At 44.0% G+C, this 14,562-nt stretch overlaps 1 protein-coding gene across 1 annotated transcript; it reads left to right on the top strand.

The window, feature by feature from the left end:
- SPATA1 (spermatogenesis associated 1) lies at positions 1-14,089 on the top strand. The gene is made up of 12 exons (XM_069981474.1): positions 1-206; positions 1,510-1,616; positions 2,038-2,155; positions 5,704-5,757; positions 5,855-6,179; positions 6,651-6,792; positions 8,581-8,632; positions 9,553-9,673; positions 10,077-10,202; positions 10,538-10,716; positions 11,304-11,402; positions 13,279-14,089. The coding sequence occupies exons 1-12, from the start codon at positions 150-152 to the stop codon at positions 13,381-13,383; spliced, it is 1,485 nt and encodes a 494-aa protein (XP_069837575.1). The 5' UTR covers positions 1-149; the 3' UTR covers positions 13,384-14,089.
- The last annotated feature ends 473 nt before the right edge of the window (positions 14,090-14,562 follow it).

Raw genomic sequence — 14,562 nt, 5'->3', positions numbered from 1 at the left:
CGGCCCTGTACACTCCGCACACTTGTTACCTGACACACCACACTCAGCTATGTCTGCACTGATTGGGAAGGTTTAGGACCCCGGAGATCCGAGTGATCCAAGTGATTTTCTATCAGGATGCAAAAGGCGACTTTGGATTTTTATCCGTCATGGACAGCGAACACGTTCAGACTCCACTGAACCAGACGAGACCATCCACAGCGGGGGTGAGAGAACGTCTCTGTTTTACTGTAGTTGTGATTGGTGCTGAAATCATATACAGTGGTACCTTGGTTTAAGAGTAACTTGGTTTAAGAGCGTTTGGTTTAAGAGCTCACAGTTTTTCAAAATTGTGACTTGGTTTAAGAGCATTGCTTTGGTTTAAGATCTCCCTGTACTGGGTGGGAGGGGAAGTGGAGGCGGGGCATGGTCTACATAGCGGGGTCTATAGCCCTGTATTCTGACCCAGGAAGTCTCTCTCACCTGCCAAATCATAGCATATCCACTTCAGGCTGGGGCTTACATCAGGGGACAGGACTGTGGGGGGTAATCTCTCCATAGCTGTAACCCCTCTCTCCCCGGACAGAGAGTGCTGCTATACTGTGCCCACATCTGCCCTGCTCATTCCTTCCTGCTCCCTGCAGTCTCTGTCCGCCCTTGTGTTTCCCATCCTCTCCATTACTGTACAGTAACTTATAATATCACATATTCTGCTGTTTCTGAATGTTTGTTTCATGTGTTTTACATGTTATTCAGTATAATAAATCATTATTTTTGGGGTGTGGAACCAATTGTCTGCATTTCTATGATTTCTTATGGGAAAATTTGCTTTGGTTTAAGAGTGGATTTGGATTACAAGCGCGGCCCCGGAACGAATTATGCTCGTAATCCAAGGCACCACTGTACTTGGTGGATCATATGGGAATAGCTGGTGATGGTGTAATATAATGTATAGAAGGGGATGGTGGCGATTTGGGAAAAGGAAACGGTATGGTTAAAAACAGATAATATGTATTGATTTCAAGGAATATCTCTAAATAAAAGGGGTGTTCCAAGACTTTGCTATTAATAAGCAACTGATTAGTGGGTGTCTGACACATCTGATGGGAGTACCCCTTTAAAAGTATCTATCATGCTGACCTGTCAGACATTTGTACTGGTGAGGGTCTGAGTGCTGAGACCCCCTTTAATCGCTAGAATGACAGGGCAGAAGAGCCCAGCCTTCATCTTCGCTCAGTGAGCAGTATATAGTCACAATGGAGGTCTATGGAACTTCTGGTATACAGAACATCCATTGTAATTTCATACACCGCTCACTATAGAGAGGCAGACAAAGATGAAGGGGCACAGTGTGTATGCACCCACATGCTTCTGCGCCTTCATTGTACCAATCAGTGGGGGTCTCAGCACCCTGACCCCCAACAATACAAACATTTGACTTATCATTGACATGTCAGAAGCTTATTCATGTCCGTACGTTCCCATGCCACTTATACAATATATGTAATGACTGACTGCCTCTAATTCTAGCTGATAGAGCTGCATGTCTACCTTGTGCCTGAAGATCTATGGAACCCAAAATTAAATAAAGTTTCTCTTGAAGCGATCTGGAAATTTATTTCACTTGGATTCATCAGGTAAGAAAGTTTATAAATCTTTTAAATTTGTTTTTGAACTCTTAAAGTGGTACTCCGGTGAAAATCCTTTACTTTCAAATCCACTGGTTTCAGAAAGTTATATAGATTTGTAATTTACAAAAATCTAAATTCTTCCAGTACTTATCAGCTGCTGCATTTCCTGCAGGAAGTGTTGTTTTCTTTTCGGTCTGACACAGTGCTCTCTGCTGCCACCTCTGTCAGAGACTGGGGGCCCTTTGTAGGGAACTCCCCCCAATCTCCATATGACCTGTGGACAGGGGAAAGTCCAAATTGTCCAGTGGTAGTTATGACATTTGCTGTCCTCGATATACAATGGATTGTTGGTGGTGCCTTACTTGATGTGTAACACGTACAAGCATTGTCCTTATTGCAGTATGTAGAATTGTTTATTCTTTTCCAGGGCGCCGCCTGATATGAAGCTGCGGACACTGAGAGAAAGCCTTACTGAATTCCTTGGAGAAGATGCTGTTACTGAGAAGTTTGTGTTCTTGAAATGCGTTGGGAGCAGTCTGGCTGTGGTAATTTACTATCTTATAGTCCCTAGATCCTGATGTAAAGAATTATCTATGTAGTTATTATTGGAACGCTGCTCAATGGCCAGTATAGTTTATACCTATGGGCCATATGACACGGCGGAATCACTATAGTAAACGAGTGCTAGATCTGTGCCTATTACATGTTTCGATTATCGTGCAGCAAGGCCGATATATATTGTTAACGATGTCCGTGCAGTTCTTGCTTTAAAAGGGAAATATTAAAGTTCCTTCAGACGCCAGAGCCCACATGCAGGGGCCTGGTTCTGCTGCCACGGTTCCTGGGGGCACCTCACCACTCCGCGTTCCTGCTCCCCGCTGTCCTAGCCGGTGCGCGTGTTGGTTGTCATAGATTTAAAGGGACAGTGCGTCCCTTATTGGATAGTGCACATACACCTGCCCTATAAATCCCTGCACCTCCCTGACCCCTCTGTTGGAGCCTCTGCATGCTTCCCATAGGTGTGTGGTCCCAGCTCTCCTGCCTGTGATACCTGCCGTTCCCTGTTCTAGCTACCTGTGGTTCTGCCTGTCTGCTATTCCGGTTCAAGCCATGAGTCCTGCTGTGTTCCAGCTTGCCTGCCTACGTGTCATCAGCTGCACCTCGGTTGCCACCGCTAGCAAGCCAAGCAAGGGGTAGTGAACTGGGGGTCGCCTGCCGCAGCAAGACCAGGGGCCCCTTAGACTCCGTTCTCTGGTGCGGCTTACGTCATCACCTCTTCATGCTCCCCGGTATCTTCCTGTCGTCTCCTCGCTCCCCGCAGCCTCCGATGCAACTGCAGATGATGCAGACAAGTTGCTCAGCCAATCACTGGCCACTGCCATCCCATCCTGGCTAGTGATTGGCTGAGCAGCCTGTCACTTCAGACATTGCCTAGAACGAGCTGAACCTACAGGACATCAGGGAGAGCGGAGAGATATGTAACTTTATTATTTTCTGTACAGATTCATCACCCGTCGGCCACCCGTCGTTATTACACATAGCGGCCCAGCGGCCGATGATTTTGTCGGGACCTAAAGAAATGATCAGCTGGTGATCGTTGTCATCGGCTCTTCGTTGTCTTTATTACACGGAGCAATGATATGCCGAATCGGCCTGGTTCAGCAGATTATTGTTCTGTGTAATAGCGCTCTATGACTGCACAATTTTTGCGTTCCACTAATTAGTCAACCTTTTGGGTGTAACTTGTAGCTTATGGGTCCCAAGGCGAAAAATCCTGGTTTTGCCTGTTCTGCATAAGCCAATCGCGGCTGAGCAGCTGATGACGAGCTGGAGGGGGGTCGGCATGAGGGAGGGCTGGAGCGGGCCAGCCTCCTGAAGATGACGTGTTCGACCCAAGATGGCGGCCGGGGTCGACAGTAATTATGTGAGTATAATGCACCACAAGTTGTATAACTTTGTAATGTGTTTTATTTAGTGAATAAATGTGTAGCACCGCACTACCCCTTTAATAACTGTGTATCACATGGTGTTCCATTTTTTCTGGTTCATCGAGCAATCCTTGATCCTGGCAACATCATTTCATTGTTTTGTTGCCAAATATTTGCACAGTTTCCCGGAGATGTGGTTGCACAAGTGTTACACAATCCCTGTTTAGACTATAGACACTGGGTTTTCCATTCACCTCTATGCAGCACAGCAGGAGGATATTGCCTTTACATCAATTATTGGAGTCTCGCTGAGATCCTCATTGTATTATATTATGAGGAAAGTGAGACCTTTGCAATGAATGAATGGCTTCTTACTAAATTGCCTTGTAACAGTCAATCTCATTTATCGAAACTGACCTTGGCGGCTTATATTCCCGCCTTTAAGGATGTATATGCTTTACTTTAAGGGACTTCTTTATTATATTATTTGTTATTGCCTTGTCCATATATTGTATGATAAGAATCTAGATATTTATGCTATGCTATCATTGTGGATGGTATTCCCTACACCAGCATGAACTTGCTGACTATGGTACGCATTGGTCCTGCCATGTCCTATCATGGTAGTTGACAATGGAAATGCTGGTTACCTATGTGGTTATTGACAGCACCGGGTTCCGGAATCACCACAGGCCCAGAAGAAGCCTGACATTGACATAGGTGCGAGAACATTGTGCTGCTGGAGAGCTGCACCAAAACATTGATAGGATTGTCAGAAAGAAGCAGAACTAACCAAGTTGTGTGGTGCCAATGAAGTCACTACGGATGGTCCATGTGTGCTGCTTGGAGAACCTTTTAGTGGTCAATGTATCTTAGGTCCAGGCTTGTCCATTACAGAAGTATCAAGGCGATGAAGGCCTAAGTGGGCTTGTCCATTGCAGAAGACTCAATAAGGTGAAGGCCAAAGTGGGTTTGTCCATTGCAGAAGACTCAATGAGGTGGAGGCTGGAATGGGCTTGTCCATTGCAGAAGACTCAATGAGGTGGAGGCCGGAATGGGCTTGTCTATTGCAGAAGACTCAATAAGGTGTAGGCTGGAGTGGGTTTGTTCATTGCAGAAGACTTAATGAAGTAGAGGCCGGAATGGGCTTGTCCACTGCAGAAGACTCAATAAGGTGTAGGCTGGAGTGGGCTTCTCTATTGCAGAAGACTCAATAAGGTGGAGGCTGGAGTGGGCTTGTCTATTGCAGAAGACTCAGTAAGTTGGAGGCCGGATTGGGTTTGTCCATTGCAGAAGACTCAGTAAGGTGGAGGCCGGAATGGGCTTGTCCATTGCAGAAGACTCAATGAGGTGGAGGCAGGAGTGGGCTTGTCCATTGCAGAAGACTCAATGAGGTGGAGGTCAAAGTGGGCTTGTCCATTGCAGAAGACTCAATGAGGTGGAGGTTGGAGTGGGCTTGTCTATTGCAGAAGGGTTGATGGGCTGTTGACCAGATGGGACAAGGAGCTTGTGTCGTTGTATGCTGCATCTGGCCCTTTTACTGTATGCGTTCCTAATAAGGAGCACATACAGTTAAATGAAGTGCTGTGTTCAGTGTTGGACTGGGGTATCTGGGGCCCACCAGAGGAAATGATCCTGGGGGCCCACCAATAAAGAACAAGTGAGAAACAACATGTCAGTCAATGTTAGTGCAGGTTCTAAAGCTGGGGGCCCACTGGAGGATCCTCCAGTCCTCTGGGGGGCCAGTCTGACCCCGGCTGTGTTTGACAGGGTGAGGGGCCATTGGCTCCCGGCCCTGTCAATCACTCTTCCTGCCAAAGGCAGCATTATGCCTCTGGCCACAAGAAGCCGCTGTCTCTCCCCAGCGCTGCAACATACAATTGACATCCCTAGTTCCCTCGCAGTGCAGGAAGGATTCTTCTATGTGGCATGCTCAATTTTACCAGTATCCATCATTTTTCCCTTTTTAACGTACACGTTAAACAGTAACAAAACCGCTGTGTGAACCCGGCCATACCTGAGCCCTTAATGGTTGATATGCACAATAAGACCTGTTTTACTTACAGACAGTTTTGATAAATGAGTCCCACACTTTGTTGCAGCCTTAACAGGCCAGGCTTTATTTTCAATGCATCGATTTACAATGTATTTTCTTTCATGTACAGGTAAAGGCAAGGCAAGAATATGAACTGAAGCTGAAGGCCTTCGCTCCACCTTATGTAAGTAGACCATGTTTATCTACCAACATCTAAGACTTTACAGAGCAGAATATTCATGGTAAGCGCTGCCTGCCCATGATGTATGAATGTTCTGCAGGCCCGTGAACCAGAACTGTATCTACTTCCCGGAGCCAATAATGAAGGAAGTTTATACGGATCCACAATCACACCAGATCAGCATCAGTCTCAGGCCGAATATTCAGCCTCGGATCAGTCTGAAGCGCCCGCTGATGCCGTCATTGAGCAAAGGACTACAGTACAGCCCACCAATGAGGACAATACAACCGCGTCCCAACCCGTTCAAGATAGAGGCCGAAGCTTTATATGGAATAGGAAGAATCGGGATGTTGTGCCTGTTCAAAGCCAGATGCAATATCAAGTACAGCTTGAGCACAGCAATGTATTATTACCCCTGATGAACGGTATGTCATCTGTATGGGAAGAAATGTCAAGTAAAGTGTCAATACAGATGTATTCCCCATATCAATTGTATTTCTTCTTTTTCTCCTCACTTCTCCTTTGGAAATGGCATATCATCTCTATACACCTGCTGAGGGAGTGGGATCTTCTACATGTGATGCAAATACTATGCTTAGTTGCTCAGTACTCTCAGAATTAGATATCCTCTGCTTCAGCTCCTCCTCCCCTCTCACAGCATGAAGTCTCAGAAACACAGAGCAGCTGCAGCTGCATCCCCTCTCCCCTGTTTCCTATTTATTATAGATAGACTTTTTAGAGGTGGTGGTGGGGGGCTGAATTAATGACAGGGTACTGGAAGCTGATGAAGATGTTACTCTCTTCTAGTACTCTATATTACTAAGTTTCATATTATAAATGCATGTGTTATAGATGTTGACCGCACTCCTTTACCATTTCTTTTTTTTTTCCCATAGGAAACGTCTCCAGTGTCCTCGGAGAAAAGTCAAAAGTTGGTCCTGAAGATGCCAAGAAATTATCGGAAAGAAACACGACTGGTGATTCTGGGATTGCAGATTCTCTCCTGGGTGCGGAAACTGAACTCTCTCAAAGGAAAAGGTATAAAAACCCATTACACACACAAATGTCAGGCTACCCGCTCACTGCTTGTGTGGTGTAGGTCTGCCATGTACTCCAGGAGAGCTCCTGCCACCTAATCACCATATACTTGTCAGTATATACTTGTCAGTATATCTTTTTATGCATAGAATGGTGCAACAGGATACTCTATTACATGCAGAGGCGTCTAGTAATAAAGCTAGGGCTAACGTCCATATTGGCTGCAACAGGGGTCACATGGCCAAAGATGGCGGCTCGACAGTCACAAAAAATACTTGAATGAATACTGATCATGGTCGCTACTACAACACGGTGGTGATCTTTGGTCACACAGCAACTGTCTGTGTATACCATGTAATAGAGGTTTATTTTAACGTATTTTCCAGTGTATAACCCCGAAAAATCTTGAGAAAAAGCCAGGTATGGTCGCCCCATACGGTGGGGGAGCTAAAAAATGGCCGCATCCCCACTGTATGGGGCGACCACTATAAAAAAACAAACAGTTAACTCACCTGGGGCCCGTTCCTGGCATCCGCGCGTCTCCTGGCCTGTTGCCGGTGCAGTGTGACGTACACTGCCTGCGCCAGGGATCCCCGAAGCTCTCCCGGGCAGCCGAGCGTCTCATCGGGGAAGCTCGGCTACAGGGAGAGCTTGGGGAGAATGACAGAGGCTCCAGAAGTACCTGAAGCCTCTGTCATTCTCCTGAAGCTCTCCCTGTAGCCGAGCTTCTCTGATGAGACGCTCGGCTGCCCGGGAGAGCTTCGGGGATCCCTGGCGCAGGCAGTGTACTTCACACTGCACTGGGAACAGGCCAGGAGACACGCGGATGCAGGAACAGGCCCCAGGTGACTGTGTTTTTTTTTTAACATTTAGCTGCAGTTAACCCCTCCCTAACCACAGCAGGGCTGCGGCCAGGCATGGGTTAACATTTTCTGGCGTATAAGGCGAACCCCTGACAATCTTATTAGAAGTCAGGGGTCGTCTTATACGCCCAGTCGCCTTATACACCGGAAAATACGGTAATTTAATTAAATCATATAAACAATTTTTATAATATATTTAATTTAGATATATTTATTTAAATTATATATATATATATATATATATATTTTTTTTTTTATGTGTGTGTGTGCATTTATTTTTATTTTGTTTTCTTTTTAACAATGGGGGCCTATGAGTAATGGAGTTTACTGCAGGGCTGTATAGTGGCTTCTGTTACAGTTATAGGCTATGTTTTTCCTGTCCATTTTTTTGGACGCCAGTCATTTTGCAGCTTGGCCGCCTGACAGCTGCTGGTACATTATTCCAGTTCAGGTGGACTGATTGGTCTTTGGATTTAGTAGTAAAGATTGTGAAAGGACCGTAAAAAAAAAGAAAAACTGTGTGCGAACAACTGAAAAATAAACCGAAAATATTTGTCATGATTATTATTTTAACGTCTGCACAGACAACGTCCGTCATTTTCTACATTGTGGGGGAGATTTATCAAACATGGTGTAAAGTGAAACTGGCTCAGTTGCCCCTAGCAACCAATCAGATTCCACCTTTCATTTTCCAAAGAGTCTGTGAAGAATGAAAGGTGGAATCTGATTGGTTGCTGGGGGCGACTGAGCCAGTTTCACTTTACACCATGTTTGATAAATCCCCCCCACTGTGTGTATTGGACGTCCGTCATTCCATTGACTTCAATGCATTGCAATTAAAATACGTCAATAATGGATGCCTTTTCTCTCTTTTTTAAATCTCCTCCCTCTGATCCTATATGTCTTTTATCTGTTTTACTTTCAGACTGGTTAAAAAAAATCCTATAAACAGACAGTCAAAAGATCAGAATAATCAGGTAATAGAAATGGAAATGAATGATTTGTAAGGGATCATCTTTGCTTACTATTATTTATTAGGAAGCTTCATTGGTTGCTCTCAGTGGTTAGAAATCCTGGCTATGTGATGGTCACACTGATAACAAGGAAAGTTCTTAGTATTCCTTAAGTTGGGTCATGTGATCATGGTGACCCCACCAGAAATGACATGTGTTTCTGTGCTCTCAACTGAGCCACCATCTCTGCCTCCTGTATGATGAAGCTGCATGGTCTGTTCCACACAAGCTCTCTTTGCCAGGGGGGAGGGGGCAGGTCTTATTTAGAGATATATAGCAATGAGGATTACTAAACTCTCCCCGCAGGCAGAGATGTTGTTAGCTCTAGCTGCCCATGTGATGCTGTGCTATGTACCATGGGATTTAGAGCAGATCTGAAAGGGAGAAAATGCAATTTGAAATCTGAGAGTCAAGATGGTGGCACACTAAAGGTCATATTATTAAAATATATATAATATATATAAAATATAATATATATATAAATTATATAGATGCAGCAGATCTAGGATGAAACAGATGGCACTGCAGAAATCCATGCACATTTTGCAAGACCTGCTGACTGTCTTGATATGTATAGGATAAACCTGATTCAGCACTGACAGATAATGTCAGGGAAAAGAAGGACCAGGCATGTTAGAATCCTTTTGTTCTTGGAGAGATAAGCCAGAAGAGTCTGGCAGTGGCACTCACCCGTCCTCTCTCCTTCCAGAACACATGAACACTCAGCAGAGCAGAATGTACATAGGTAGCCAATGGATCAGCTGTCTGTTCAGCTGACAGCTACCCCCTATGTGTAGGCACCCTGGTTAATAAATCATATACAATATACTGGTATATCATATGTGCTCTGTACACACTCCACATCTGATCATATGTTTTTACAGTTTGGTGGTACTTCTTTTAGACATCTAGCAGAGCCGACTCACTACCAGCCTCCACCGTCTCCTCCACCTCTACTAGATTTCCCGTCTATTGAATCTCCGAGAGTCCAGATCCCTTCACACAGTAAGTGCTGATCATAGGACAATGTAAATACTATGGGACACATTTACCCGACTGGGTAAGCGGCAGACAATGAATGTGAAATAAAATAGTATATTCTGCAATGCCTATACATCTTCAATAGATGCCCGCCGAACACTGGATCAGCTGACAGGTAATCCTGAGTTACGCGCACGCTGATCCTAGGTGAGCATGCATGTGTTCTGCATAGGGATAGGGAAGGTAGGTCAATCATTACATAATTTGTCCGAGAAGAGTTTGGCGGCTGCTGTACACAATGTATAACTGGTTGTTTCCTTATATCTATGCCGGCCTTTATTCTAGTTAGTCTGGTTATAAAACCTAGTTAACACCCTGTATGTTGGAGATTCAATGGCTCACACTTTGTTTCCTGTTTTATTATTAGATGAAACAATTCTAGAACGTTTGAATGTTGTAAAAGAGGAACGAATCCAGCTGGAAAAGTCCCGGGAGGAACTAATAAAGCGAATAAGATCTTTGCTAGAACAGCACAAACTCAGACGCCAGCAAGGTACCAGTCTATGTAGTACACTCTATATATAATGAGTGATCGGACTCTCTGTGATTATAATAGAGGCAGGTGTAGTGTATAAGGGTTAATATATCATATATAAGAATAAAGGTTCCCATTGATTGACAGCAAGCAGAGTTCTTGATATCCATTAGGAACGCTGTAAGTATACAATTTTTATAGTGGAATGAATATATATATTTTATATATATATATATATATATATATATACATATATATATATATTTATTTATTTTTTTATCGTAGAATATATATGTATATATTTTATTTTTGTTTTTTGCTTTTTTTTATTTTTTTCATTTATTTTTTTGCAGCCAGAGATTTTTGGAAAAAGAAGTATTTTGAAACAAAGAAAGAGACATCTGTATTAGAGGAGAGACTGACGAAACTAAAAAATGAGATGGACACTTACTACCAGAGACTCCTGACACAGCTGGCGGCTCGGGACAGTAAGAAACGTGCGAAGCATCCGACGCTGGCCGCCAACTCTAAGGTATCTAAAGAGAATATTGGATTTTTTTGCAGGGGTGAACAAAGGAATATAGGAAAACATCGCCCCCTGGAGGCAAAAGAGAGAAAATCTAGATTGCATCTGTAATAAATAGAGATGAGCGAACCAGGTTCGGGCTCGAGTCCATCCGAACCCCAACGATCGGCATTTGATTAGCGGTGGCTGCTGACCTTGAATAAAGCTCTAAGGCTATGTGGAAAACATGGATATAGTCATTGGCTGTATCCATGTTTTCCAGACAACCTTAGAGCTTTATCCAAGTTTAGCAGCCACCGCTAATCAAATGCCGAACGTTCGGGTTCAGATGGACTCGAACCCAAACCCCGTTCGCTCATCTCTAGTAATAAACAATGAATCCTCTGAGTGCTTAAAGATTTATGACCTCCAGATTTTATCCAAACCTGATGTCCATGAATCGGTGATTAAACCCCTGACGATGAGCCAACCCTTTAAACTTTTAGATTTTTGTAACAGAAAACTACAGCTCTGACTGCCGTAAAGATATAAGATGAGAATTATATGTAAGTATCTGTACTCACAAGTAACATTGTATTCTTCTCACCGCACAGAATTCTTTAATAATGACAATAACCACAAAACAGCAAGAACTGGACCAGTTGAAACGCAAAGTGGACAATGCGAAGATCAAGCTGGTCATCGAAATGAAGGTGACTATGTGTTTTCACGTAACGCAGCTGCAATAACGGGAAAAAATCCAGCTTTCCCAGCTTTATAGCAGGTGACATCACTGGGTCTGGTGTCACTATGCTACAATGAGAAGGCCAGCTCTTACTAGTTTCTTATTATAGACATCAACTTGTCCAAACTGCCTAGAAAGATCCGGTCTACAATAATCCAAGATGACATGAGTAAAATATTCTGCTTTGACTAGTGTCGGGCAAACTTGCTGAATTGTTTGGGTTCGGAAACGTTCTCTGAACCTAAATACTTGCCATTTGTTTCCGGGCATCTGGAAAAGTTGGATGCCGCCCTAGGAAGTTCTGGAAAATATTAGTGTATCCCAGATAGGGCGGCATTTCCAGACTCTGCTGAGCATTTAGGTTCGGAGAACGTTGCCAAACCTTAACAGTTCACCAAATTCACTTAAAGGGGTACACGGGCAAAAATCTTTTTCTTTCAAATCAACTGGTTTCGGAAAATTATATAGATTTGTAATTTACTTGTATTTAGAAAAAAACTTGTCTTCCAGTACTTATCAGCTGCTGTATCTCCTGCAAGAAGTGATGTAATCTTTCCAGTCTGACACAGTGCTCTCTGCTGCCTCCTCTGTCCATGTCAGGAACAGCAGTAGCAAATCCCCATAAAAACCTCTCCTGCTCTGGACAGTTCCTGACATGGACAGAGGTTTTCTTCCATTTTCCCGAATGAGGTGCCCTGATTCCAACATGAATTAGAGTGAATCAGTGAATATGAAGCTGAGGGGAAGTGAATTAGGCCCAGGGGTATAACTATGAGGCTTAAGGTCCTAATACACAGAACGATTTTTAACGATTAACGACTAACGATCGTAAACGAGATTGTTTATTGATAACCTGAAATCGTTCACCATATTACACAGAACGATAATCGTTAGTTATGATCATTACTATGATCGTTATTGTGATCGTTACTATGACCGTTTATTCCTTCTGATCCCAGCAAAACAATGGACAATGTGCAATTACACTGAACGATTAGTGAAAAAATGCGGAACTTGAGCGAACGAATGTGGAATTACAGCGAATGATTAACGATAATTTTAGGTTCAGATCTAAATTAATGATCAACGACATATGAACGATTTTTAAATTCGAACAATATAGAGATTTTTTGCACAATAATCGTCCCGTGTAATAGGGCCCTTAGAGGGCATAAATCGCAGTGGTGTGAATATAGGGCTGTGGGGGGAGTGAGTTCGGCTTGGGGGTTGTAACTATGAGGCCTAGGGGGCATGAATTAGCCTCTGGGAGGTGTGACTATGAAACTGAGGGAGATAAAAATCGATGGGGTGTAACTATGATGTTGAAGAGTATGTAAATCAGGATCAGGAGGTGTCAATATGAAGCTGAGGGGGGAGTGAATTAGGCCCACACCCCATAGACCAAGAAGTCACACCCCTGCCTATCTGATTTTATAGCAAAAAGTGCAGATAGTCAATCAAACAGTACAACCCCTGTAAACCAAATTTTTTATTTTATCGTTCCCATAGATCGTCTTTAAAAAGACCAGTCATCACTTTCATGCTGCCTGAATCATCGGGGTGATCCTCAGTCACTTCTGGCTGCTCCCCTGATCTTTTTCTCTGGGTATAAGAAGAGGCCTATTAATCAAGGCTGGTGTAGAAGGAGGGAGAATATGCTGAGGCCGGCCCCAATGACTTCGGCATGAAACTGATGACGGATTGTCCCAATAAGGTGTATGGCCGTCTTAAAGTTGTAAAACATTGAACTGTGGATGTTCAGCAGATCAGGACGCTATTATTGGCAATCCTAGGTGATGAGCAGACCATGAATGCAATATGAACGTCTTCTTACTGTATTTCAGATGAGAAAGCAGGCGTCTTCCGAGCTAAATGTTCTGAAAGCCGAATTAGCCCAAAAGAAAGCGCAGTCTGGGCTGCCGAGTCCCAGATCATTGTACGCTGTATGACACATCGTCTATGTGGAGTCGTCCCAGATGGACTTTTGGAACTTATATATAGCAGCGGAATGTTTTTCTACATGGATACACTACTTTTTATAAATTTATTTTATATAAAATTGTAACAGTCATGTGACTGTATGGGACAAATCCATTTTGCCTCCTGCACTGCTGTGACCTTAGAAGACTGAATTACGAATGACCTGGAAGTTTGGTTAGCCTCAGTAGCGGAGAGAGTAGGTTTGTACTGGGACCAATCGGCCAGGTTTACACTCTTCACCAGTATGTATCTGAAAAGTTGTAATTCCTATGGAGCGTCCAGCAGGGGGCGCACTATATATAGAAGTCAATGAGTACCATTGAGTACCATCACCACCACCCACTGTCGCCGCCACCGATGCCGCCCCTGCACTGCAGTTCACCTGATCCTGGCTTCGGGAGTGCGGGTGTCAGAGTGAGGTGCCAAGCAGCAAGAGACCAATTCCGGAGCTCTGGATCACTATTCCCATCCGTGGCCTACTTCCTCCCTTAGACTGGGGCCTCAATTACAGCAGTGGACCCGCCCGGCACGCCGGAGCTAAGGCCCGCGGAAACAAGACAAGGTATGCATTGAGTGACAGCACGACTGTGCAGGGGTGGCATCAGCGGCGGCGACAGGGGTCCGGGCGGGTCCGCTGCTGTAATTGAGGCCCCAGTCTCAGGGAGGAAGTAGGCCACGGACGGAAATAGTGATCCGGAGCTCCGGAATTGGTAACTAATAACATATTAAAAAATACTTTTGGCTTAACTTCTCCTTTAAGTATAGCTCCACCCGCTTAGGCCTTGTATAACATGGAGGCCAAATCGTCAGATGTTTAGTGCAGTGGTCACAAGACAGACAAGATATTCACTACGTTACCACATGCAATGCTACCTCTCCACATTGCTGGCCTGGAACAGCTTGTCCCAAATACTTCCACCACATAACAACCTTGATAGAGGGAATGTGTTATCAGAAAATGGACTACTGTTTAAATCAAGTTTGTATTTTAAACATTTTTTTAAAAAAATATTTGCAATGTTTTTTTCTCATTTTCCATTCTACTATGTATGTTTTAATCCCGAAATCTTGCAATTTCCACCTCAAAACCTAAAGATAATTTGAGACTTCCTGTTCTGTGTGTGATGATAAGGAGGAGGCTGCTGAAA

This window comes from Dendropsophus ebraccatus, chromosome 8, assembly GCF_027789765.1.
Source record: "Dendropsophus ebraccatus isolate aDenEbr1 chromosome 8, aDenEbr1.pat, whole genome shotgun sequence".
Taxonomy (NCBI): domain Eukaryota; kingdom Metazoa; phylum Chordata; class Amphibia; order Anura; family Hylidae; genus Dendropsophus; species Dendropsophus ebraccatus.
The sequence above is the reverse complement of the archived record's forward strand: the minus strand, read 5'-3'. Positions and strand labels throughout refer to the sequence as shown.

What these genes read in the sequence shown, in the direction of transcription:
- SPATA1 (XM_069981474.1), top strand. Translation starts at nt 150, where the DNA reads ATGGACAGCGAACACGTTCAGACTCCACTGAACCAGACGAGACCATCC. An exon ending in CGAGACCATCCACAGCGGGG is followed by an intron (nt 207 to 1,509) that starts GTGAGAGAACGT and finishes CTCTAATTCTAG; the next exon opens with CTGATAGAGCTGCATGTCTA. An exon ending in CGCTGGCCGCCAACTCTAAG is followed by an intron (nt 10,717 to 11,303) that starts GTATCTAAAGAG and finishes CTCACCGCACAG; the next exon opens with AATTCTTTAATAATGACAAT.